This window comes from Hipposideros armiger, unplaced genomic scaffold (assembly GCF_001890085.2).
Source record: "Hipposideros armiger isolate ML-2016 unplaced genomic scaffold, ASM189008v1 scaffold_235, whole genome shotgun sequence".
Taxonomy (NCBI): Eukaryota; Metazoa; Chordata; class Mammalia; order Chiroptera; family Hipposideridae; genus Hipposideros; species Hipposideros armiger.
This window is the reverse complement of record NW_017731585.1, coordinates 1,076,509-1,103,155: the sequence shown is the minus strand read 5'-3', so window position 1 is coordinate 1,103,155 and position 26,647 is coordinate 1,076,509. Positions and strand designations below refer to the sequence as shown.

Genomic DNA, 26,647 nt, shown 5'->3' with positions numbered 1-26,647 from the left:
CTAGACTGAAGAACAAAATGACAGCAACTTGTCTGTTCCCCTTCCCCCAATTCCCCAGCACTGTTCCCATCCCCCAATTCCCCAATAAAAATCTTTTTAAAATCTTTAAAAAAAAAAAATTACATTGATAAATTAGTCATATCTATAAAAAGTCAAAGTCAACTTTCACGTCTGCTCTTCATCTTAAGTATATTTTTCAAGTCTCACAAGGTAGTCAGCCTCATGACTTTAAACTCACACTTCACAGAAAAGAGGACTTGTACTCCAGCTTTAACATCATCTCAGCATACAAAGAATAATATAATGTATGAAAAACGTTCCTGTGAGTAATCACAGGAGGCCTAAATCTTTAGGAGGCTTGAAGAATCCAGGGCGCTCCAGGGGAGGAGGACAATCTGGTGGGGTAGAAAGAACATGGGCCACAGAGTAAGACAGACCTCAGATTAAACCTCATTTCTGTGACTTACTGGCTCCTGGACCCTGTAGACAAAAAAGGGGTCACATACTGAACCTGACAAGCTCAGGGGAGGCCTGCTTGATGGGCCTTACAAACTCAGAAACCGAAAGTAACCACATAGGATGGTCTGAACATAAAAATTCCTAACTAAAAGTGGGTCATGGTGGATAGTCACATCCTAGGCCTGTAGCTTCCTTGACAAAGGTCCATCTTTACCTGAAGGGAGCCTGTCTATTGTCTTTTTGTATCTAAGATAATATACCTTTGGAATGTCAGATTAATCGCCTTTTTCCAGACCCCTCTGGGCTCACCGACATGACAGAGCACTGAGACCACAGAACCCCTCATTGTTATCTTGTTTCCTGAACACCATCAACATGTGCTGTAAATGTTCATTATTAACTATGCTGTACCCATCAATAAAAAAGTATGTGTCTCTCTGTTTTACTCTTTATCCAATCCCAGAGATTTCCATGCTTTGCTTTGTCCAACCCCCTTAACCTACCACTGATGGAGTTCATGTAACCCTCCTTACGTCTCCTCCTGTGCTTCTAATGTATAAAATAAGCTACAGAACTGCCGTTTTCCAGAGTATTTTCTCAATCTGTTGATTTTTTGCTTCCTGGCAATTGTCCTCAATTTGGCTCATAAATTCTCTACAGGTTTGGATGTTTCTTAAGTCAACAAACCTAAGCAAGTTCTATAGCTCCTCTATGAACTTTCAGTTATCTTGCCTGAAAAAATGGCAAAAATATAACGTAACTCACTTTATTATCAAGAATAAATTAGGTAAGTGTACATAAAATGTTCAGCCTATGGCAAAACACTCAATAAAAAATATTATCAGTTCCTTCCACCCTTCTCTGTTTCATTGTTAGAGATGTTCTCTGAAAACATACCGATTGAAGTTAATGTCTGGGTAACTAGAATACTCCGATCTCATCTTAGCATTACGCCGTGGAAATGTGCAGAAGAAAGCATTAGCTAAGAGACTGGCAATCTGTTCCTGTGACATTGTGATGGAATGATTCATCTTCTGTTTCAGGAGCGGTATTGGCTGACAGAGGAAAAAAAATACAGACAAGAAAAGCAATAATTAGTTTAGCAATTTCAAAAGCAGAGGCACCAAACTGCATTTGCTAAATTAAGGTAGGGATAATTTGAGGCCACTCCTGAATTCTTAAATCAGCAATACTGTTGAATGTTGAAGTCGAGGGCAGCTCATCAAGGATGATGGGAAAAATGAACTTGTTTGACTAACTGCAGGTTGCTAATCAATAGTAATGCTAGCAAAGAGAATACAAAACATTACTTATTAGTGAAAAACAATATTGCTTTAGCAAGTAAAAAATAAAAACAGGGCCGCCGAGTGGCGCGTTGGTTAAGAGCTGGCTTGGGATGCCAGCTCTGTGCAGCAGGGCCCAGGTTCGGATCCCACATGAGGGCCAGTGACACTGCCCTCTATAGCTAAGATGGTGAACAACAGCTCAACCTGGAGCTGAGATGCCGTGAGTTGCTGGCGATGGTATAGGCTTTAGCCCCTGCTGCAGTGGGCTGCCATAGCTACCGTGTGTGGCCAGCAGCCAGTGTGAGCGGCCAGCAGCCGGTGAGAGCTGCCAAGAGCCGCTGTGAGCAGCCGTCCAGAGGCCGGCGACCGATCTCTCTCACCCGGGAAGAGCGCAATGATGATACTAACATGGGCCAGTGAGGTGACGTCCTCCACAATTAGATTGAAGAACTAAATAACAGCAACTTGTCTGCTCCCCTTCCCCGATTCCCCAATGCTGTTCCCCTCCCCCAATTCACCAATAAAATTTAAAAAAAAAGAAAAGCTGATAATGTGTCAGTGGCTTAAAGCAAACTGGTACTTGGCTAGCATATTTACCAAGTTATCTACAAAAATGATTTTAAAAATTAATGGTGATATTTCAGGCTTATTGGACTTTAAACACAAAAATTTCTTGTCCCCCTAATAATCAAATAGAATTTTAAATAGAATAAATGATTTCTGTTCTCTTGGTGAAGAGAAATGCCTGAAGGCTCATTTGGGGAAAACCAGAGGATATAAATCTTATCACCCACTCAGCTAGATTAAAATAAGAGACTGGTTCATTGAAACAAAGATCTTTCAAAATGTTCATGTCCAAAACTTGTTTCCTTTAATTTTCTTTTTATAAAACTAAAACTTACCATTTTAGATTTAGCCTAGAGAATGTTAATGTGATAAATCATTAACTAACAACATATGCAATTTAACTTGCCAAAGATATATTTTGATACCAAATTGAAATGTTAACTTTCGCAGCAGAGATTTACTTTTTCAGCAGAAGAGACAGCACAGAATTAAAGTGTTCTCTCCATTAATACACTAATGGGAGAACAAAGTTATATGAAGCTAGGACAAATGTTGGGGAGCCACAAGTTTGGTTTTGGTTCTACCGAGTGACTTGTTACAGCTTACAAATTTAAATGCTTTTGAATCATTAAATAAAATATGGAAATGCTCTGTCCTAAGTATGAAAGAAAGAGAAGATTAAGTGATTCATGTCTAAAGGTGAAATATTGTCAATTATAAACTACACATTGATTTCATAAAGCATTAATTAAGCACTTTGATAAACTCAGGAATATAAAGAGGATCTCCCTTCAAGAACATAATCTAATGAGATGAGGTATATAAAGACATAAATTACAAAATAATGTGCTAAGTATGATTTGAGTGCTATAGGAGGGATTACTTTTGGCTGGGAGAGGTAGTACAGGTATCACGGGGGAAGTAAAAGTTAGAGGTAGTGAGAGATTTTACTAGGAAAGGAAAAAAGCAAGGAGGGAAAAGAAAAAGAATGAACATGAAACATAAGCAAGCAAATACAGGCATACCTCATTTTGTTCAGTTTCGCTTTATTGCACTTTGCAGATACCACATTTTACAAATTGAAGGTTTGTGGCAACCAAACCTGTGTCCAGGAAGTCTATTGGCGCCATTTTCCCAAAAGGCTCAGATGGTTTTTAGCATTCTTTTAGCAAAAAAGTACACTTAATAGACATAACGTGTTACACATTTAATAGACTGCAGTATAGTGCAAACATCACTTTTATGTGCATTGGGAAAGCAAAAAAGTCATGTGACTCTCTTTATTGTGATATTTACTTTACTGCGGTGGTCTGGAACCAAACCCATAATATCCCCAAGGTATGCCTACAACTTCCAGGAAAAACAAGATGAATTTTATAATACATTTACCCTCCCCAACAGAAAAACTTATTTCAGAGACACTGAAGTAATGAGGTAAAATTAGAGTTACATAAATTTGGAAATACCACAGTAAAGTGCTCACAAATACGGCTCATTAAAAAACATTCAGTGTTTCTCAATTGAAGGTGGTGGCATGGCCCTCTGGCATTTAGACATGTTTTTCTGTTGTCCCAGTGACTATACTTGTGGTTTCTGGGGTACTCCAATGATTGATTGCAGTGCGTGGGACCATCCCACACATTCAGACACTTAGGTTCTCCCTAAAATGTCCTAGGGCCTGAGGAGAAACAGTGTTAGCAGAGCCCTGGCCAGCCTCGGTGCAGCAAGAGGGTTGGCCTAGAAATAAAAGACAAGCGTAAACTCAAGCCACTGCTGTAAGAAGCACAGGAAGAAACTCACAAAGAACAAACCAGCGCCCTCTTTAGGTGGTTTGAAAACATGTACACACGCTCTTTGACACCTCCTCCTTTTAAGAAGCAGAGTCTAATTACCATCTCCTGGAATATGGGCTAGATTTAGCAACTAACTCCTAATGAAAAGAAAATAGTGGAAGTGAGGCTGGTGCCTTGACAAACTAGGTCCGGCCGGGCGAGTGGTTGGTTAAGAGCTCGCTCAAGAGTTTGAGCTCTGAGCAACAGCGGTTCGAGTCCCGGCCCGAGCTGAGCTGCCAACAGGTAGCAGGATGGCTCAGCTAAAAAAAAAAAAAAAAAGACAAACTAGGTCAAAAAAGACACTGACACTTCCTCGCTGCTCTGTCCCTTGCTTGGGCTGCTTGTTCTGGGGAAACAACTGTGCCATGAGGACACCTGATCAGCTTTTATGGAGAGGCCCATGGCAACAGTCACGTAAGTGAGCCAACTCAGAAGTGGCCCCCCACCGAGTTGGCCAAACCTTCCAATGACCACAGCCCACACCCTGACTGCACCCACAAGACACATCCTAAGACAGAACACTCAGTCTAAGCTGCTCCTAGATTCCTGAAAGACAGAAACTGTGAGATAATGCTTGTAACTGTTATACCACCAAACTTTGAGGTAATTGGTTATGTAGCAATAAACAATTAATACACTCCAGACAAAATGGAATATTACCAGATTTTTTCTTTTATTTTTAAAAGTTAAGAAAATACCATGAGCTCATTTATTATATTGGGTTGTCGGAAAAGTCATGATGTATTTTTTTCTATATTTTTCGTTGCAAAACTGCGTCATGACTTTTCCGACAACCCAATACATGATACCACTCTGGGGTGGGAGAGAAAGGAGTGAGTAGTATTAAGCCACTTGGAAGATAAAATGTTTTAAATCCATTAGAATGGTTTGAAGTAATGCCTGTTTTTTTTTTAAGTTATAGACTGTTTAAACAAAAAGAGAAAAAGAAGTCTGAGTAAACAAACATCAACAGTGTAAACTGAAGCTCCCAAATTGAATGCTGCATTTTTAATGTCCTTTTGCAGCATTCTCTCTAGCCTCTAACCTTTTCTAAAAAATCATCATAGTCATTGGCAAAAACTGCTTCCCATCTCTCTCTTCTCCCTCTTTGACCTTAGTCATTAAGAGTCTAAAGGAAATTCAATTGTGAGTCTGAAGAAAGCTGCTAAGGAAATAGTTATTTCCACTAACCTGGGTGCAAATGTTTGGTAGACACAGAGCAATTTTTACCATATCAGGCAAAATTGACTGATATAAATGTTGAGCTTCTGCTTCTTCAAGTACCTGAAAACCAATAAAACATGTTATCAGTGAATAATAACCAATGAACAAATATTTGTTAGGAACTTAAATTACGTATCTGCTTTTCATAGGATCTCGTAAGGCACATTATCAGTACCAACAGGTGCTACTCTAAGATGAACTTAGGTAAACTTGCAAATTCATTCCCAAATGTATGTAATTCACCTTAATGCCCTCTGAAAACTAAGTATTTTAAATATCAAATACTGGGTTGTCAGAAAAGTCAGGATGCATTTTTGCAATGAAACACGTAGAAAAAATATATCATGACTTCCGAAAACCCAATATCTCTCATATCAACATTTACAATTAAATAAAACACTTGCAAAACAAACAAGTAAACAAACAGTGCATTCTGCCCTTGATTACATCAACTAAAAACTGCTAGACTCTCAGGAACTCTCTCAGGAGCCCTCAAGGACCCATCTAAATTAAACAGTCTATAACTTGAAATTACCACAAAAACCACACTAATTATCTCAGGGCATTTTATGTGTCAAATCTAACCTACTAGGTAGCAAACCATGAAGTTTCTGATGACCTTAGAATTTTCCTTTTCTAGGCACCCTTGGGAAGTTAAAACCACAATTCCCATATAATAATTTGAAGCACAACAAAGATGACATCAGTGACCCATTTTTGTCTTTTATAATTTCCCATCTCTACAAGGCTTCAGAAATTACTTGAGGCCTTTTAATCCAATTTCACTGTAAATATCAGGGTACTTCTTTAAAAGTACTGAAAATGACAACTTACTTAATTTGGAGATACTACATATATAGTCAGGATTAAAGTAAATCACTTATCTACTTGAAATCACATTCGAACTAGAAGAGGCCACATTCATAATCCAGTCTGATCAAGTCATTATTACAGAGACCAGAACGGAAATGAAGGTCACCTGATCATCCTGGAGTGAAAGGTCAATTAGCAACTAATCAAAACTAGAACCCAAGGGCTGGCCGAGTGGCTCAGTTGGTTAAGAGCTCGCTCAAGAGTTTGAGCTCTGAGCAACAGCGGTTCGATGCCGGGCCTGGCTGAGCTGCCACTGAGCTGCCAAAATGTGGCAGGATGGCTCAGCTAAATAAATTAAAAAACAAACAAACAAACAAAAAAACTAGAAACCAAGCATTCTTGCCTCTGCTCCACGGCTCTCCCCACTTTCCATGGTGACCAATATTTGGGATTGATGAGGACACAGATTCGCACAAATATCTACAGGTCTCCTTTGCTACCAGAATACAGATATTCACAAGTATCTACAGATTTCTTTGATATAAGCTGAAATAAAGGAATATCCATTCAGCTATCTGCAGCTGGACAGGGTTTGTGTGTAAATTGAAAAAGTAACAAAGATATTTAATTTATATTCATTCTGGTTTTATAGAGAGTTTCTAACACTAAGAATTGTCTTTATACCAAAGCTCTCAAATCCAACCTATGCTTAGCACCCTTTTAAAATTAGGACAATGGGGGCCGGCCAAGTGGAGCGATGGTTAAGAACTGGCTTGGGACGCCAGAGGGCCTGGTTCGGATCCCACATATGAGGGCCAATGACACTGCCCTCTACAGCTAAGATGCTGAACAACAGCTCGACCTGGAGCTGGGCTGCCGTGGGTCACCGGTGACTGCGTAGGCTGCAGACCCTGTGACAGTGGGTTGCCATGGGCTACCGTATGTAGCCAGCAGCCAGCGTGAGCGGCCAGCAGCCGCAGTGAGCGGCTGTCCAGAAGCCGGCGACTGATCTGCCTCACCCGGGGAGAGCGCAATGATGGTGCCAACTTGGGCCAGTGAAGCAACATCCTCCACAACTATACTGAAGAACAAAACGACAGCAACTTGCCTGTTCCCCTTCCCCCAATTCCCCAGCACTGTTCCCATCCCCCCAATTCCCCAATAAAAAAAAAATTTTTTTTAATCTTAAAAAAAATAAATAAAATAAAATTAGGACAATGGTAAAACTGATACTCAGAATGAACAGAATAGTTGCAATTCAGGGAGTTTGGGAATCAATCATACGTATATAAAAAAGTAACAAGTGAACAACATAAGACAATCATTAATTCTCAGGAAAACAAAAAGTTGGATAAGAGCAGGAAAGCAATCACATCTTAGATACAGTGTTTTTACATCCTACTAAAATAACAATATTGATCTAATAGAAATAAATATGATCACTATAATGGGAAAATGGAGAAGTAGAAATAAGGCTTGTATTAATGGTGATGGGGAAGTGAATAACTAAATCCTAATCTTCTATAACAGCAAGTTAACACATTAAAAAAATTGCTAAAGAATTTAAATGGCAAAACTTTGTTATAAGCCTCTTTAGTTCTAATAAAAAATAAAAACTGAATTAAAAAATACATCCATAAAAGTTATTCTACTATTTTAAAGGTACACAAGATAACTAGAATTTTCCTTTTCTAGGTACTCTTGAAAAGTTAAAACCACAATATTCCCATATCATAATTTGAAGCGTAACAAAGATGACATTCATGGCTCATTTTTGTCTTTTATAATTTCCCATCTCTACTTGCTTTTCTCTGTACCTGAAAAATGCATAAAATGTACTAATGCATTTGTTTAAAATATTCACTCTTCTTACTTATAATTTATCTTTTTCCTTTTTAAAACTAATTTTGAAATAATTATAGATTCATAGTGAGTTGCAAAAGTAGTATAGAGAGGTCCAATTTACCCTTCCACCCAGTTTTGCTTAATGGTTACAGTTTACATAACTTTTGCAAGATGTCAAAACCAGGAAATCAGTACCGGACCAATGAGCGGGGAGGGAGGGAAGAAGGGAGGGAGGGAGAGAATCATTTTGTGCTATTTTATCCCATAAGCACCACCAAAACCAAGATACAGAACTGCTCAGCTATAAAAAAGGTCTCCCTCATGCTATCCATTTAGTCACACCCCTCCTTCCATCAACCATTCCTAAACCCTAGCAACTACTACTCTGTTTTCCATCTCTATAATTTTGTTATGTTATATAAATGGAATCAGAATAAATGTCCTTTTAAGATTGACTCTTTTCACCCAGCATAATGCCATTCTGATCTATTTAAGTTGATGCATGTATTAATAATTAGTTCCTCCTTATTGCTAAATAGTATTCCATGGTATAAATATACGACAGCTTATTTAACCATACACTTACCGAGGACACTGTGGTTATTTCCAGTTTTTAGCTATTACAAATAAAGCAGCCTTTTATTTTCCAACCTGCATATATCAGAAATGATTTCAGCATATAGCGTGTCATTTTAAAAAATCTACTCTGTAAATCTGTCTTTTAATTGCTGAATTCAGACCATTTACATTTAATCACTGATATGTAGGGACATATCCATTCATTTTTATTATCTATTTCTTTTATCTGTTTTCTTTTTACTTCCTTCCTGAAAAATGGAATTATTCAGAATTCCATTTTTATTTATCAAGTGTTTTTTAAATAATTTTCTATTTTTCAATTACAGTTGACATATACTAATTTCAGGTATACAACACAGTGATTAGACATTTATATAACTTACAAAGTGATCACCCCAATAAATCTAGTACCCATCTGACACCATACATAGTTATTACAATATTATTGACTATATTCCTTATGCTATACCCTCCATCCCCATGATTATTTTGTAACAACCAATTTGTATTTCTTAATCCCTTCCCCTCTTTCACCCATCCCGCCAATCCCGCTCCCATCTGGCAATCATCAACATTTTCTATGTATCTATGAGTTTGATTATTTTTTATTTGTTCATTTATTTTCTTCTTTAGGTTCCACATATAAGTGAAATCATATGGCATTTGTCTTTGTCTGACTTACTCCATTCAGCACAATGCCCTATATAGGTCCATCCATGTTGCAGATGGCAAGATTTCATTCCTTTTTATAGCTAAGTAATATTCCACTGTGGATATGTACTACATCCTCTTTATCCATTAACCCATTGATGGGACACCTAGGTTGCCTCCATATCTTGGCTATTGTAAATGCTGTTGCAATGAACATATGAATGCACATGTCCCTACAAAGTAGTGTTTGAATTTCTTCAGATTAAATACCCAGATTTGGGATTACTGGGTCCTTCTTTGTCTCTTGTTATAGCCATTGTTTTAAAATCTACGTTGTCTTGTATAAGTATTGCTACCCCAGCTTTTTTTTTTCCATTTCCATTTTTATGAAATACATTTTTCCATCCCTTTATTTTCCGTCTGTATGTGTCTTTTGATCTGAACTGAGTCTCTGGTAGGCGGAATAAGCAAGGGTCTTGTTTTCTTATCCATTCAGCCACCCTATGTCTTTTGATCAGGACATTTAATCCACTTACATTTAAATTGTTGATAACTATGTAGTTATTGCCACTTTATTATTCATATTTTGATCTTTTCCCCCTTTTTTTCTTAAAGAAGTCCCTTTAATTTTTGTTGTTGTTGTTTTGTAATATTGGTGTGGTGGTGATGAACTCCTTTTTCTTGTCTAGGAAGCTCTTTATCTGTCCTTTGATTCTAAATGATAGCCATGCTGGGTAGAGTCATCTTAGTTGTAGGTCCTGCTTTTCATCTCTGAATATTTCCTGCCAATCCATTCTGGCATCCAAAGTTTCTATGGAGAAATTGGGCAGTCTTATGGGAGCTCCCATGTAGGTAATTATCATAACTGCTTTTCTCTTGCTGCTTTTAAGATTCTCTTTTTTTCTTTAACATTTGGCATTTTTATTATGATGTGTCTTGGTGTGGGTCTGGTTTGATCTTGATTGGGACTCTCTGTGCTTCCTGGAATTGTATGTCTATTTCCTTTACCAGATTAGGGAAGTTTTCTGTTATTATTTCTTCAACTAGGTTGAATATCTTGTTCTCTCTCTTTTTCTCTGGTACTACTATGATATGAAAATTGTTATGCTTGATGTTGTCCCAAAGGCTCCTCATTTTTTTTTTTTGGATTCTTTTTTCTTTTTGCTGTTCTTATTGGGTGTTTTCTGCTACCTTAACTTCTAAGTAGCTGATTTGATCCTATGCTTCATCTAGATAGATGAAGTAGACATCTAGTAGACATCTAGTCTACTGTTGATTCCCTCTAATGTATTCTTCATTTCAATTATTGTATTCTTCATTTTTCACTGGTTCTTTTTTAATGTTTTTTAGCTCCATTTTCATGTTTCCTACCTTTTTGTTGAAACTCTCCCTGAGATCATTCAGTATTCTTATGAAGTGTAATAAAACAATATGGTGACTGTTTAAATTTTAAAAAATTTATTACAGTAAAATACACATTGCCATTAATCCCCTCAAAATATTTCCCCTCGGGCCGGCTGAGTGGCTCCGTTGGTTAAGAGCATGAGCTCTGAGCAACGGGGTCACCGGTTCAATTCCCACATGGGCCAGTGAGCTGCACCCAAGCTGAACTGCCAACAGGTGGCAGATTGGCTCAGCTGGCGAGAGCATGTGCTCCTAACAACAAGGTTGCTGGTTTGACTCCCACATGGGATGGTGGGCTACGCTCCCTTGCACCTAAGATTGAACACAGCACCTTGAGCTGAGCTGCGGCAAGCTGCCAACGGGCGGCCGGATGGCTCAGTGGTGAGAGCGTGTGCTCTTAGCAACAAGGTTGCTGGCTCAACTCCAACATGGGATGGTGGGCTGCACCCTCTGCAACTAAGATTGAACACAACACTTTGAACTGAGCAGACGCAAGTTGCCAAGGGGCAGCCAGATGGCGACTGGACTTGGAGTTGAGCTTGCTGCGCCCTTCACAACTAAGATTGAAGGACAACAACTTGGCTGTTCCCCTTCCCCCATTCCCCAACACTGTTCCCCTTTCCCAATTCCCCAAAATCTTAAAATAAAAAATTCCCCCTCACTTTGAACACACTTTTCCCATTGTTCTTGCCATGTTCTGAAGCAGTTCTGGAAGTCCTCTTTCATGAGTGTATTTAGCTGCATTGTCATGGCCGCCTCAATGTTCCAAATCAATTCAAAACGTTTAGCTTTCATGGTCATTTTTACTTTGGGTGAAGGGCCAGAAGTCGCACAGTGCCAGATCCAGTGAATAAGATGGATGAGGACACACCATATTTTTATTTACAGGAACTGCCGTATACCAGAAGTGATGTGTGACTCAGAGCATTGTTGTAATACAGGACAATTTAGAGCACACCTGTTCTCACCTATAGCTCACACCCAACTGACTTCACCAAACAAGTTGAAACTTGTCACACTCTGTTACTAAGGTTCGACACGCTGCTTCCTATATTAAAGATCCCTGCCTTTCCATTGAATGGCACTCGGCAGCAGCATTAGTTGTATGTTTTGATCACACATCGTATATCCAGTGTTTTGAACTCTGTGTCTGGTAGATTATTTGTCTCCATTTTGTTTAGTTCTTTTTCTAGAGCTTTGTTTTGTTCTTTCATTTGGACACGTTACTTTGTATCCCCATTTTGGCTGCCTCCCTGTGTTTGCTCCTATGTATTAGGTAGAGCTGCTATGTCTCCCAGTCTTAGTAGAGTAGCCTTATGTAGGTGTCCTGTGGGGCCCAGTGGCACGGTCTTCCTGGTTTACCTGAGCTGGATACTCCAGGAGTGTCCCTTGTGTGGGTCACGTGTGCCCTCCTATTACAGTTGAGTCTTGGTTGTTGTCTGCATGTCAATGGGAGGGATTGACCCTTGGGCTGATTAGTCTTAAGGGCTAACCATGACTACAGTGGATGAACTGTTGTGCAGGGGTTGACCCTACAGAACAGGATTTGCTTTGGTGGGGCTCTGGTGTCTGCCCAGTCTGCCCTTGGGGTGTGTTGTTTGTGGAGGTGGTTAGGTGGTGCTCTGATGAGGTCTGAAACTGGTCACTGGGTGTGCTGGTTTTGGGGGCTCTTGGGAGGGGCTCTGTTGCAAGCCAAAGTCAGCTGCTGCCTGTACCCTGCCCAGGGCCACTTGGTGTAAGCTACAAGGTGATCTGCAGATGGTTGCCACTTGTGCTGGGCTTGGAGGTGCCTGGGAGAAGCTCAACTGCGAACCAAGGCTGACTGCTGCTAATGCCAGGCTTGGGACTGCTTAGCAAGTGGTACAGGGCACACTAAGGCCAGATGCTGCTTGTACAGGGTTTGTGCACCTTTGAAAGATTTTAGGAAAGTCTACAGCATGAGACAAAACAGCACTTTGTACGGAAAAGCCACTGGAAGTGGCTTGTGCAGCCCCGCAATTTGAGTGTGGCAGGGTCTCAGGGAATCACCAGGGCAGGGCAAACGGTGTTAGCCAGGTTGATGGAGACTCAGGTATGGCACCCAGCTGCTGGGTGGGGGAAGGATTCAAGAAAAACACAATGGGTATGCAAGCACTTTCGTCGAGGAGAAAGGGGCCCCTCCAGCCTTTGCTGCAGCCAGACAATTCAGTTTCTCCTTATGTATCCATGGCGCCTTTTCAGCTGGTGCCTCAGTGCTGGAGCTCAGAGCAAATAAGTCTGTCAATGAGTAAGTCCATGAGTGGGCCCTTCTGAGGAATGCTTGGCATTGTAGCAGTTCTCCGTGTTACTCAGTCACAATCTCCACTGGTTTTCACAACCAGAGTTATGGGCCTTTCCTCCCCAGCACTGGAATCCTGGGTTGGGGAGCCTATTGTGGGGCTGGGATGCTTGGCTCTTCAGGGGAACATCTGCAGCTGAAATAGCACTCCCAAGTGTGAGTGTGAATGTGTGTGTGTGTGTGTGTGTGTGTGTGTTTCAGATTTTATTGGCGAATTGGGGAAGGGAACAGTGTTGGGGAATTGGGGAAGGGGAACATTTTGTTTTTCCAGGACCCTTCAGCTCCAAGTCATGTTGTCCTTCAATCTTAGTTGTGGAGGGTGCAGCTCAGCTCCAAGTTCAGTCACTGTTTTCAACCTAGTTGCAGGGGGTGCAGCCCACCATCCCATGTGGGAATTGAATCAGCAACCTTGTTGTTAAGAGCACACGCTCTCACCACTGAGCCATCCAGCCGCCCGTTGGCAGCTTGCGGCAGCTCAGCTCAAGGTGCCGTGTTCAATCTTAGGTGTGGGGGAGCATAGCCCACCATCCCATGCGGGAGTCAAACCAGCAACCTTGTTGTTAGGAGCACGTGCTCTCACTAGCTGAGCCATCCTGCTACCTATTGGCAGCTCAGGTCTGGTGCAGCTCACTGGTCCATGTGGGAATCAAACTGGCGGCCCTGTTGCTCAGAGCTCATGCTCTGACCAACTGTGCCACCTCGCCTGCCTAGCCCACCCAATTTTTAACTGCCACATGTGGGTGTGGAACCAGCCCATTCCACGACTCCGCTACTTAACAGCAGTCTCCCCATGACTTGCTTCTGTATATCTTTAGTTATAGGATTTCTGTACAGCTAGACTTCAGTCAATTCTCAATGATGGTTGTTACGTAGTTTAGTTGTAATTTTGATGTGGTTGTGAAAGGAGGCGATCACAGCGTTTACCTAATATGCCATTCTGACCGCAAGTTCTCTAAAGCGTTTTCTAAGTACATCTCTTTGAATAGATTTTTTTTACTGGCTGTTCTGGGCATTACGTTTACATAACTTAACAATTTACTGGTGTCAGCATCTTACCAGCTCCAGTAAAGTGAAGAACTTTCTTTAAGTTCCTTTACTCTCCCCCATTATAATAGCCTTCAAATATACACATTCAGAACCACATTTAACAGTAATTTTTGAAAATAGTAAAAGAAACTGTCAAACACAATTTAGAATATTCAAAAAAAGTCTATTATATTTAATATATCTTGTCTATTATATTTACTATATTTTTATTCTTTCTGTTGTTCTTCCTGATATTCCAAGATCTCATTTTTTTTTTATCATTTCCTCTCTGTTTCAGGAAATCCCTTTAGACACTCTTTTTTCTTTTTTTAGCTGAGCCATCCTGCCACCTGTTGGTAGCTCAGCGGCAGCTCAGCTTGGGCTGGGAATCGAAACGGTGAACCTGTTGTTCAGAGCTTGCACTCTTGAGCGAGCTCTCACCCAACTGAGCCACTCGGCAGGCCCTCCTTTAACATTGTTAGGATCAGTCTACTAATGATAAATTCTCTTCTTTTTCCTTCATCTGAGACTGTCATGGTTTCCCCTTCATTCATGAAGAATATTTTCACTGTCTGTAGAAAAATAGGTTGACAGTTCTTCTCCTTTATCACTTCTTTCTGGCCTCTGTATTTTCTTATAAGAAATCCACTGTCATTCAAATTGCTTTACCCTATTAATTTCATTTCCCTCTTGATGCTTTAATTTCTTTGCCTTTAGTTTTGGATTTCTTTGGGTTTATCCTGTTTGGGGTGTGCTCACCTTCTTAAAGCTGTAGGTTTACCTTTTACATCAAATGTGGGAAATTTTCAGCTATTATTTCTAATTTTCAGCTACTATTTCTTTGAGTATTTTTTTCAGACCTGCCCTCTTTCTCTTCTCCTTTCAGTACTAAAATAACATGTTAGATCTTTTGTTATAATCCAATAGGTCCCTAAACTTTTCTTTTTTAAGTCTGTTTTTTTTCCTGCTGCTCAGATTGAATAATTTTGTTGTTCTTTTCCAAGTTCACCGATTCTTTCCTCTGTCACCCCATTTCTCCATGGAGGCTATCCACTGCATTTTTAAAAAAATTTCAGCTATGGTATTTTTCAGTTCTAAAATTTCCATTTGGTTCTTCTGTATAGCTTCTATTTCTCTGCTGGGACTAGTTTTTCATTTGTTTCAAGCAGGTTTCTAATTGCTCACTGAAGCCTTTTTTGATGGCTGATTTAAAATCTTTGTCAGATAATGCTAACATCTGTCTTATCCTAGGGTTGGTGTCTGTTGATTGTCTTTTCTTATTTGAGTTGAAATTTTTCTGGTTCTTGGTGATGAGTGATTTTTTATTGAAATCTGGATATTTTGGGTATTCTGTTATGAGATTCTGGATCTTATTCAAATCTTGTTTTAGCAGGCCTTCTGTGACAAGAGAAGGGAGAGCTGCCTCATTACTGCCAATTGGGAGTAGACACTCAGGTTCTCTAGTGGGCCTTTATTGACTCCCAGAGGGAGGAGGGAGAGGGGCATCTTGATAACACTGGGTGAGGGTGAGAGTTCAGGCTCCCCACCAGGTCTCTGCTGATACCACCCTGGTGTTGTATCTTTCCTAAGGCCCCACAGACCCGAGCTAGTTAGTCTTCTCTCCATCTGTCAGAGATTTCTTATGTTTATATAGAGTCCAGGGGTTTTTGCTGTATTTTGCAGAAGGGATAGGGAGAAGTGTCTATTTAAATATTTTTAACCCAAACACATTTAACCTTAAGTGTCTTAACAGACTGACAGCTTCCTCTCCTTTGGGTACCTGTTCTTGTCTTTTAAAGCTGACATATGAGGAGCTACTGCCATGTTCTGCTGGCTGTCACAAGCTTTAAAATATGACTTATTTATCTGATAAAGCATTATTTCACTGGACTTCTTCAAAACTGTCAACACTTCAGACCTATGTCTAATGCTGCTTTGGAAACAGAAATGGTAACAAAAAATGTCATTTGAGAACATAACCAACCCACTACTGTTTGAGATGAAATGCATAATTTATAACACTAACATGAGCTATGCCTTCTTACATATTATTAGCATCTTTATGCAAAGCTTACCTTTTACAAGTTATTATTTAATAATTATTAACCTGTACAATGCAAGCCAAGATATAAGTAGTAAAAGGTTTTTAAAATGTAAATCATTTCTTAACTTCAAGAGTAGCAAGAACTGAGCCAGCCAAGTGGCGCGTTGGTTAAGAGCTGACTTGGGATGCCAGCTCTGAGCAGCAGAGCCCCGGTTTGGATCCCACATGAGGGCCAGTGACACTGCCCTCTACAGCTAAAATGGTGAACAACAGCTCAACCTGGAGCTGGGCTGCCGTGAGTCACCGGCAGCGGGGTAGGCTGCAGTGAAGCTGCAATGGGCTGCCATAAGCTACCGTATGTGGCCAGAAGCCAGAGTGAGCGGCTGGTCGCTGGTGTGAGCTACCAAGAGCCGCCGTGAGCGGCCGTCCGGATGGCTCAGTGGATAAAGTGCGCGCTCTTAACAACAAGGTTGCTGGTTCGACTCCCGCATGGGATGGTGGCTACGCCCACCTGAAACTAAGATTGAACACAGCACCTTGAGCTTAGAGGCCACGAGCTGCCAATTTGCAGCCAGATGGCAACTGACGCCCTCCACAACGAAGATTGAAGAACAACAACTTGGCTGGTCCCCTTCCCCAATTCTCCAACACTGTTCCCCTTCTCCAATTCCCCAATACAATCTTAAAAAAAAAATTTCAAAAAATTTATATAAAATGTCTAAAACATTAAATTTTATTAAATAATTTTTCAATATAAAAAGTATGTATGTCACTCCAAAATCTACACAGAGGGAAAAACTCAATTTTGTGATCCTGAGTTAATATAACCACTTAAGTCCATGTTGTTTTTCTTCTTACACATAAGTCACTTGAGGGCCGGCCGAGGGGCATGTTGGTTAAGAGCTGGCTTGGGACGCCAGCTCTTAGCAGCAGGGCCCCGGTTCGGATCCCACATGCAGGCCAGTGACGCTGCACCCTCTACAGCTAAGATGGTGAACAACAGCTCAACCTGGAGCTGGGCTGCCATGGATTGCTGACGACGCTGCAACGGGGCTGACCGGCAGCTGGCATGCGCTTTCATGAGCTGCCATGATCCACCATGAGTGGCTGTCCAATGGCCAGCGAGCAACTGCCTCACCCGAGAAGAGCGCAATGATAATACCAACATGGGCCAGTGAAGTGACATCCTCCACAACCAGACTGAAGAACAAAAAGGACAGCAACTTGTCTGTTCCCCCTTCCCCGATTCCCCAACACTGTTCCTCTCCCCCAATTCCCCAATAAAATCTTAAAAAAAAAAGAAGTCACTTGAAATCATGGTGCTCAAACAATTTAATATATATTTTTCATCTACTATAAAAACAAAAGAATTTTCTACTTTGCTATATAGTCTCTATAAACATCACTAGAAAAACGGTTTTTGTCTTTTTTTTAAAGTCATGCGGTTTCACTGGAGAAAATTAACATAAACAAAAAAAAATCACCCACAGACCCATTATCAAGATATTCACTGCTGGGCTGGCTGAGTGGCGTGTTGGTTAAGAGCTGGCTTGGGACACCAGCTCTGAGCAGCAGGGCCCTGGGTTCAGATCCCACATGGGGGCCAGTGACACTGCCCTCTACAACTAAGATGGGGAACAACAGCTCGATCTGGAGCTGGGCTGCCATGAGTCGCCAGTGATGGCGTAGGCTGCAGCCCCTGCTGCAGTGGGCTGCCATAAACTACCGTGTGTGGCCAGCAGCCAGCGTGAGTGGTTGGCAGCCAGTGTGAGCTGCCAAGAGCCGCCGTCCAGAGTCCGGCGACCGATCTGCCTCACCCGGGAAGAGCGCAATGATAATACCAACATGGGCCAGTGAAGCAATGTCCTCCACAACTAGACTGAAGAACAAAAGGATAGCAACTTTTCTGTTCCCCTTCCCCAATTCCCCAACGTTGTTGTCCTCCCCCAATTCCCCAATAAAATCTTTAAAAAAAAAAAAGATATCCACTGCTAACATTTCAGGATATATCCTTCCAGGCTATAATCTATTAAAGTTTGTATTTTGTTTTCATTTACAAAATGGGCATTTTCCCATATAAATAAATATAACCCTACATTACTATTTTTTGTAGCTGGGTATTACTATGCTATTTCAACACACCATAATTAATTTCCCCAATTTTTTTATGACATTTACAGGTTGTTGCCAATTTTACACTACTATAATTACCATTGCAATGAATATCATTGTACATACATCTTTGTGCATCCACTTGAATATCTCTACAAGTGAAAATGTTACATTGAAAAGCATAGGCTTTTTTTTTAAAGGCTTTTGATATATGCTTTTTGTCCTATCAAGATATAAGACATTATAGTCACCCTAGAAAGTTCCCTTGGGCCCCTTCCCAAACAATTCCTGCCCCTATACCCGAGAGACTACCATTGTTCTAAATTTTTTCTACCATGGATTAATTTTGACTCTTGTATAACTTCATCTATTGGAAACATAGGACATTTACTGTAAAGCTTTTTTTCCCCTCAACATAATGTTTTTGAGGTGCATTTATGATTTGGTTCCCTTTTATTCTTTTATTCCATTGTATGAATATACCACAATTTGTTTATTCATTCTCCTGTTGATGGACAACTGGGATGTTTCCAGGTCTTGGCTATTATATAAAGTTGCCATCAACATTCTTCTTATACACATAGAACTTTTTGTGTACACATATTTTCATTTCTCTTGGGTATATATAGGAAGGAATGGAATTAATGGGTCTTAGGGTAGGTAAATGTTTAGTTTTCTAAAGAATTTCTAGAGCTTTGTCCAATGTGGTAGCACCATTTTACACTTCCAAAAACAAAGTGTAGTTCTTCATATATTCTAAATACAAGTTCTTCATTAGATAAACATTTTGCAAACATCATCTCCCTGTCTTTAAGCTTTGTCTATTAATTTTCTTAATGTCTTCTGAGGACAAATATTTATTTTTTTTCTTTTATGGCTAATGTTTTCTGTGTCCTAAGAAATCTTTATCTACTGCTTAAGTGACAAAGATGCTTTCTTCTAGGAGCTTTATGCTTTAAGCTTTTGCATTTAGAGTTACTTTCTATGTATGCTGTGTAGGAAGAGTTGAAATTCATGTTTTTTCCCATCTGGATATCCAGTTTTTCCAGCACCATTTGTTAAAAAGGCATTTCCCCCCCCCCCATTACATTGCTTTAGCACCTTGGTTGAAAATCAAATGAGCGTATAATCATGGGTCTATTTCTGGGTTTTCCAGTGATCAATTTGATTCTTATGCCATTACCGCACTGTATCAGTTTCCTTGGGCTGCTACAACTTAAGCACCACAAACTGGGTGGGTTAAAACAACAAAAATTTACTTTCTCACAGTTTTGGAGGCTAGAAGTCTGAAATCAAGGTGTTGGCAGGGTCACGTTCCCTCTAAAGGCTCCATAGAAGAATCCTTCCATGCCTCTTCCTCGTTTGTGGTGACTACCAGCAATCCTTGGGATCCTGTGGCTTTTAGAAGCTTTCAACAAATAGTAGCTCCTGTTATGATGACGATGTATATTTTACCCTCTGCTTTGTTTAATATTTTATTACAGTTATACCACTAATTATGTGTCAAAACTTAATTTGCATCTCCCTATGACGCCTTCCTGACTTTCCTAATTGCTGCTTCTTCTGTGACTCTATAGTTACAAGCATATACCTGGATTGCTATAGCGCTTATTATAATTATTTTCATACTTTCCAACTCTCCTTCTCTAATCTATGAAACACTGTACAAGCAAGGATTATATCTTATACATCTTGCATTTCAGTGCCAAGCAGAGGATTTAGTACTCATTATTATTTGCCGAACAAAGAGTTAATGAAAATAAAGAACATTACATTTTATCCTGAAAATATCCCTGCAAAGCAAAAAGGATAAGGATATCTGGAGAAACTGAAACTCAAAAGAAGTAAAGCAGTTTCCCACATTCAAACTTAGTGGCATAATTGGAACTAGATGTCAGGGCTTTTCTTCCCAGGCTCACAGGGAAAGTATTTTAGAGAACAGAGCACTGGCCAAAAAACTGGAAGATTACAGGTAGAGGCGGCCCAGATCTGCATTTACTCCTGTATTAACACAGAAAAATCCCTGAATTCTTTACTTCTTCACCCGTAAGGATAATTCTAACTTTAACTTACAGAGATATGAAGGCTCAGCTATAACTGTGTTTCATGAATTCTAAAGCTCCATATACAAATGCAAAGTGTTATTATCTAATAGGCCAGTAATTCAGGACCTCTCTGGAGCTGCCTCCTTTCATCACCCCCACGTCAATTAACTGCCAAGTCCTACTGATTGATCCAGCAGGGCCTTACATATACATTACCTCTTTTTAATCACTACTAAAGTACCCTGACTCAGCCCCTCATCCAATCTCACCAAGATTACCACAGTAATCTAACTGCTGCTCCGCTGCTAGCCCACTTTCAGTTTCTGCCCAAGTACACCCTGGTGGGTTATCTGCTCCACTTAAAAGCTTTCAATGGCTTTTTGTTGCCTTTTCAATACAGTACACTTGGTGAACTAATAATCAAGCTATAGGGTTCTAGATGCTTGTCTAGTCTTACTAAGCATACACAGGCACACTACCACTGTGCATTTTACATACCAGGCAACTCATCAATTTACTCTCTTCTAGCACTACCTGTGAAAGTTTCCACAGGGAGAATTTACACTATGCCTGGAATATTTTTCCTACTCAGCTTTAAAACTTACCTAACCTTTTAACGTCTTGCTCAAGCAACACACTGCTTCAAAGTCTACCCAAACTGATTTGCCAGCTGGAAGGTAACTCTCCCTCTTGTAATTTATCTGTACTTTTTTTCACAAAACAATTAAGACCTCCTGCTTTATGCTGTTGTATTTATGGACATGCCTTCTAGTGCTTACCTGAAGTTCCTTTGAGACAAGATATATGTTGATTTACTATACCTTGAACAGTGATATTTACATGTAACATTCTCAGTCAGAATATCTGTTAAATTAACTGACACTTTCCATCACAGTTAGGCGATTTTACAAAGCTCCCCCTCCTCTCTGCTGCCTATCAGAATCACAATTGCTTAAGACAAACACTAGAATTGTTTGTTTGTTTTTTTAAGAAAAGTAAATTAAGCTGCATATGAACTGAGCTTTCTATAATATACCTTAAACTTACTAGAGCTTCCCAAGTCCAACACACAGGTTCATATTTTAAAAATTAAAAAGAAATAACGTAAGTCTGAATTACTAAGATCTTTCAGACCCACCTATTCTTCAAGCATGTTTTTAGACTACAAAAATTAAACATTAGAGGGAAAAAAACCAATGATAGCACTAAATTATGAAAGGGTAATAAAATCAACTGGAGAAGGTGAATGTTTCTAACATTTATCTGTTTGTGACTCAGGCTGACACTTTGAAGAGAATGTGACAGCTTACAAGAAAACAAACTCATTCATTCCCCCTTAATTTCTGAAGGCTCACCCAAGTCTGACAGGCCAGCCACAGAGTGCTCTCTCATGTGTATCACCCGTGACAATTACAGCTTCAATAAAACTGTTCTCCAAATTTTAATAAAGTCCAATTGGCTTTCAGGAAATAGCTAGCCTAATATATTCATATTTACGAAGGCATGTTTCACAAATTATTGAACTAATTTGTGAACCTAAATAAAATTTTCCAAAAATTTTATTTATGGAATTGTACAAAATGAATGTGGTGGCAGAGGGCAAGGTGATCTGAAAGGCTGAGTGCTAACAGGGTTGGCAGCGGTGACACAGGAAAAACAACGACGCTGAGAAGCCAGTCAACCTTTCTACCATGTTTTGGTTCTGTTTTGTTTTCATCTTCAAACACCTATTAAGAGTTTCCCTATGAATTTTCAAAGTGCTATGACTCCAATCTGAAAAGCACTGATAAAAATCATAGCTCATTATAAGCATTTGAAATAATTTGTTTTAAGGATAATACAAAAGAGCCTTTTAAAGTATTTGCCCTATAACTCACACTGGAAATAATCTTTGTCATTATATTAATTTGATAGTTGTTCAATATGAGATAAATCAGACTGCTACAGATACTTCTTTTTCCTCCCCATCACTGGTTGACAGCAGAAGGAGAAAAAAAGAGTGCTAAACGATGGACTCTCCTTTTGTTCTTAATCTCCAATCCCATAGCCAAGCTCTCATTAGGCAGTACAGGAAAGAGGAAGGAGGAATGAAGTAAGGCCTCCCTCCTGCTAATCCTCATCACAACTCCATTTCTAACCTCTCCCATCACCGTTTTATTTCTTATGACAGAAGTCTCCATTAGTTTCTCACTTCACTCAGAAAACAAGTCATCAGTGGCTTACAATTCACAGGCTTTTGTAGATGGATGTGGAAATTTCACCATCATGGACTCCTAAATTCAAATAATTAACAACTAATCTGAGAACACAAGCAATTTAGAAAGAATATCTTCATCCAATTCTTGAAACAAAATATGCCTCTAATAAAAAACAGCCACACCTTGCCCAAGAATGCGCGCTCTGAGGAACAGGGTCACTGGTTCGATTCCCACACGGGCCAGTGATGCTGCATCCCAAGCTGAGCTGCGCTGAGCTGCCAACAGATGGCAGGATGGCTCAGCTGGTGAGAGCACGTGCTCCTAACAACAAGGCTGCCAGTTTGAATGGTGGGCTATTCCCACCCGTAACTAAGACTGAACTTGGCACCTTGAGCTGAGCTGCCGCCGGGATGGCTCAGAGGATAGAGCATGCGCTCTCAACAACAAGGCTGCTGGTACGACTCCCGCATGGGATGGTGACTATGCCCACCTGCAACTAAGTGAATACAGCTGAGTTGCACGACTGAACTTGGAGCTGAGCTTGCTGTGCCCTCCACAACTAAGATTGAAGGACAACAATGTGGCTGTTCCCCTTCCCCAATTCCCCAACACCGTTACTCTCCCCCAATTCCCCAATAAAATCTTTAAAAAAAACCCCAAAAAACAGCCACACAATTATCTACACAAATTTCATTAAATTACACATGAAAAATAGAATTGTGTAGGTTTATGACACATGAAAGAGGCTCTTCTCTAAACAGTATTTACTGATAATCACTATGTTTTTTCATGCTAATAATAAAATTCACAGAGTATTCTTACCTTAGAAAGGACAAAACATAACAATACATCCTCGTTATCTTCTGTCTCCAAAGCAGAATTTATTTCTCAGTACTGTTATGGTAAATGATTATCTTTAGGGCATAATCCCTAAAGCACACTAGCATGAGACCTCTGATAGGTCTTTCTCATCTCTCATTTCTATTACTGTATGATTACATGGCCCTATTCATCAATCACTTTAGCAAACACTACTAAGCCACAGTGCTATTGCATACAAGCCAACAGATATTTTCAATACCATATAGTCACACTATTATCCATCTTTTACAGACAGGCAAACAAACTTAATATGACAAGATTTCAGAGAACTAGCTAATAGCTAATGGTAATGTAAGTTTTCTAGTCCTAGAAGCAAAATGTACTTAATTTGTCCAAGAAATATAAGTGAGCAATAACTTCAATCTTTTATTATAGTTTATATTTTTAAATTTAATAAGAATATTTTTGAACTCTAAGTAATACTTTTAAATTACTTACTTTTAAGTAATTTTTAAGATAGTTCTGATAGCTTCTCACACATTACTAGGAAAATAATTTGCCATACACATCAAGTACTTTGCATACATACATATTATAGTGCTTAATTCTTCATTTAATTCTTAAATTATCCAGTATGAATTAATAATCAATATTACAGACCAAACTTCACTCTTATTACTAAGGTTGAAACAAACAACTTTCCCAAAAAGTTTGAGGGCACCCCCTGGTGGCAGATTCTTTGGAGAAAAAATACAAATGCATTAGTAGTTAAATACTACTACAATGAAAATATCTTTTTTAAAAAATTGACTAAGTTCTGCTCAGCAACTCAATTATTTCAGGTAATATCCAATCTAGAAAAAATTCAAAATGTGACCAAAAAATGTTGATAAATCTCTGAAGTTGCCTGTGAGGAGATCTGACCAGCAGCCGCTTCTAGGTAGCGAGAACAGCCAGATGTCAGACACTGAGTGAGTGTCAGAGGTGACCTAGCAGTCAGAACAATACTGTCTGCACTGTCCAAGCCAGCAGCCACCAGCCACACAAGCTGACTGAACATCTGAAATGTGGTTAGGGTGACTAAGCAACTAGATTTCAAATCTTATTTCACTTTAATTTCAATTTAAATAACCACATGTGGTTATTGGCTACTGTTTAGACAACACAGATCTAGTCCTATTTGCTACTCTATTCGAATGAAATAGTCACCAGAATGATCTAAGGAAGATTTCAAAGGTTCCCAGACATGTGTATGGCTAGGTGCTACAAATACATAAGGCTAAATCTGCACATTTTTGTTCGGGGGCTTTTAAATACACCTAATTTTATTCAATTGCATTGGGCTAATTTTGATAACTACAATTCACTTAAAAATACAGATGAGTTTGAAAATAGTCAAATATTCCTTTTGAAATAACTTTGGCTTTATAGCCTATATGAAACTGAAGGCATGTGACAACTGATGTAGCATTTAGCTAGATCAAATAAAACAGATTAAGAGCTCAGGCTCAATCTATCACCTGGTTCATTCTTTCTTTTCTTACATGGAGAGAATAAAAAGGTAAACGGGTGCCTGAACTGCTGAGCTCAGGAATCCAAGAACGAGAGCAGCCCAGGAGGTCCAGCCTGTACTTCACACTTAGCTCCACTGTATGTTGCTATTTAGTTCTAGCACGGACTGAGTACGCACTGTTCCCGGGACATCACACGAAGCGCTGGGAGGGATAAACACAAAGCAAACAATGCGAGGCCGCCGTCCTCTGGAAATGTACTAATTTTGAGAGTAAAAATGCCTATAAACCGCTATGGGATTATGTGTATTGGTCTTACCTTTTCTCTCTACCTACTGGCAATCTGAAATGGTCAACTATCACTTCATAAAAATAAGTAAGAGACTGTGGCTTAAGACCCACACTTCTGGGGCCAGCCAAGTAGCTCAGTTGGTTAAGAGCTCGCTCAAGAGTGTGAGCTCTGAGCAACAGGGTTGCCAGTTCGATTCCCAGCCCAAGCTGAGCTGCCACTGAGCTGCCAACAGGTGGCAGGATGGCTCAAAAAAAAAAAAAAAAGACCCACACTTCTGTATGCTGATCTACTCTCCTTGAATATCTTGAAGTTAGTTTAAGAAACATTTACTGAGCACCAGCCATAAGCTAGAAAACACTGAGGTGCCTAGAGAAGTTCAGCACCAGGAAGGATGCAGACACTTTATAGACAGATCATACATTCTGTGGCAAGTGTGTGGAGGCATACACAGGTCCTCCTGTGAGCACAGAGTTTTCAGCAGAGGCTGGGAGGACAGAAAAGAGACCCTGGAAGAGGTATAGATTGAGCTGATTCTGAAAGGATGAATTAAGAGCAAGCAAACAGCACGCCAAAGAACAACAAGCAATTCAGAGTCAATAAAATATCAAGTTTAGAGCAGTACAGTGACAAGAAATGATGCTGGAGAAGTGGGCAGAGGCAAAGCCATGGAATACCACTTATATCACCCAATAGAGCTGAGAACAGATGAGTTGCCACATGAGGTTTGAAGATACGTGCTTCAGATAGCCCACTGTGTGTGAGCAGCAGGAAGGCTGGATTTGAAGGGAGCATGGGGGTCTAAACATGGGGGTCAGCTGGATGACGGCTGCAATATACCCTCTGAGTCATGATGACAGCATCAATTACACAAGTGTAATAGAAACAGAGGTGAGACTTAAGAAGTGTTTAGGAAATAAAATTTTTGTCTTTATATAGGAAGCTGTCAGAGAGAAGGAACTGAGATAAAAGGTCTAAATGTGCCTGCACTGAGTGGTCAAGCTCATGGCACTCTGTTAAGTGACAGGACCTAACAAAGAAGAAATCACAGCCCCCTTCAAGGAAGGACATGGGAGATGAACAAGTAAAAAGGCAGTAACAGAGAAGCGGCAGCTATACTGAACACTAAAGGACAAGCAAGAAACAACCAGGCTTTGGGGGAAGAAGGATGAGGCCAGAATAGATACTGTGACATATGATCAACAAATATGGTGAATGTTTAAATTAAAAAAAAATTTATAATATAAAAGACACATTGCCATTAATCCCCCTTAAAATACTCCCCGTCACTTCAAACACATTTATCCCATCGTTCTTGCCACTTTCTGAAGCAGTTCTGGAAGTCCTTTTTCATGAGTGTCTTTAGTTGTGCTATCGTGGCTGCCTCAATGTCCTGAATCATTTTGAGTTTGGGGAAGAGCCAGAAGTCGCACGGTGCCAGATCCAGTGAATAAAGTGGATGAAGACACACTGTAATGTTTTTATTTGACAGAAATTGCCATACCAGAAGTGATGTGTGAGAAGGAGTGTTGTCATGATACAGGATGATTTATGGCACACTTTAAAATATACCTTCTCTCCTCAGGGATAGAAAAAGACAGTCCAAGGAATATAATCTATAAT

At 39.9% G+C, this 26,647-nt stretch overlaps 1 protein-coding gene across 1 annotated transcript in view; it reads right to left on the bottom strand.

Annotated features, from left to right (window-relative positions):
• Positions 1-26,647, bottom strand: part of PARG (poly(ADP-ribose) glycohydrolase) — a 145,680-nt gene that overhangs the window by 70,071 nt on the left and 48,962 nt on the right. Inside the window, 2 exon segments of the mRNA XM_019655059.1 lie at positions 1,357-1,514; positions 5,336-5,428. Coding sequence (XP_019510604.1) covers positions 1,357-1,514; positions 5,336-5,428 — 251 coding nt within the window.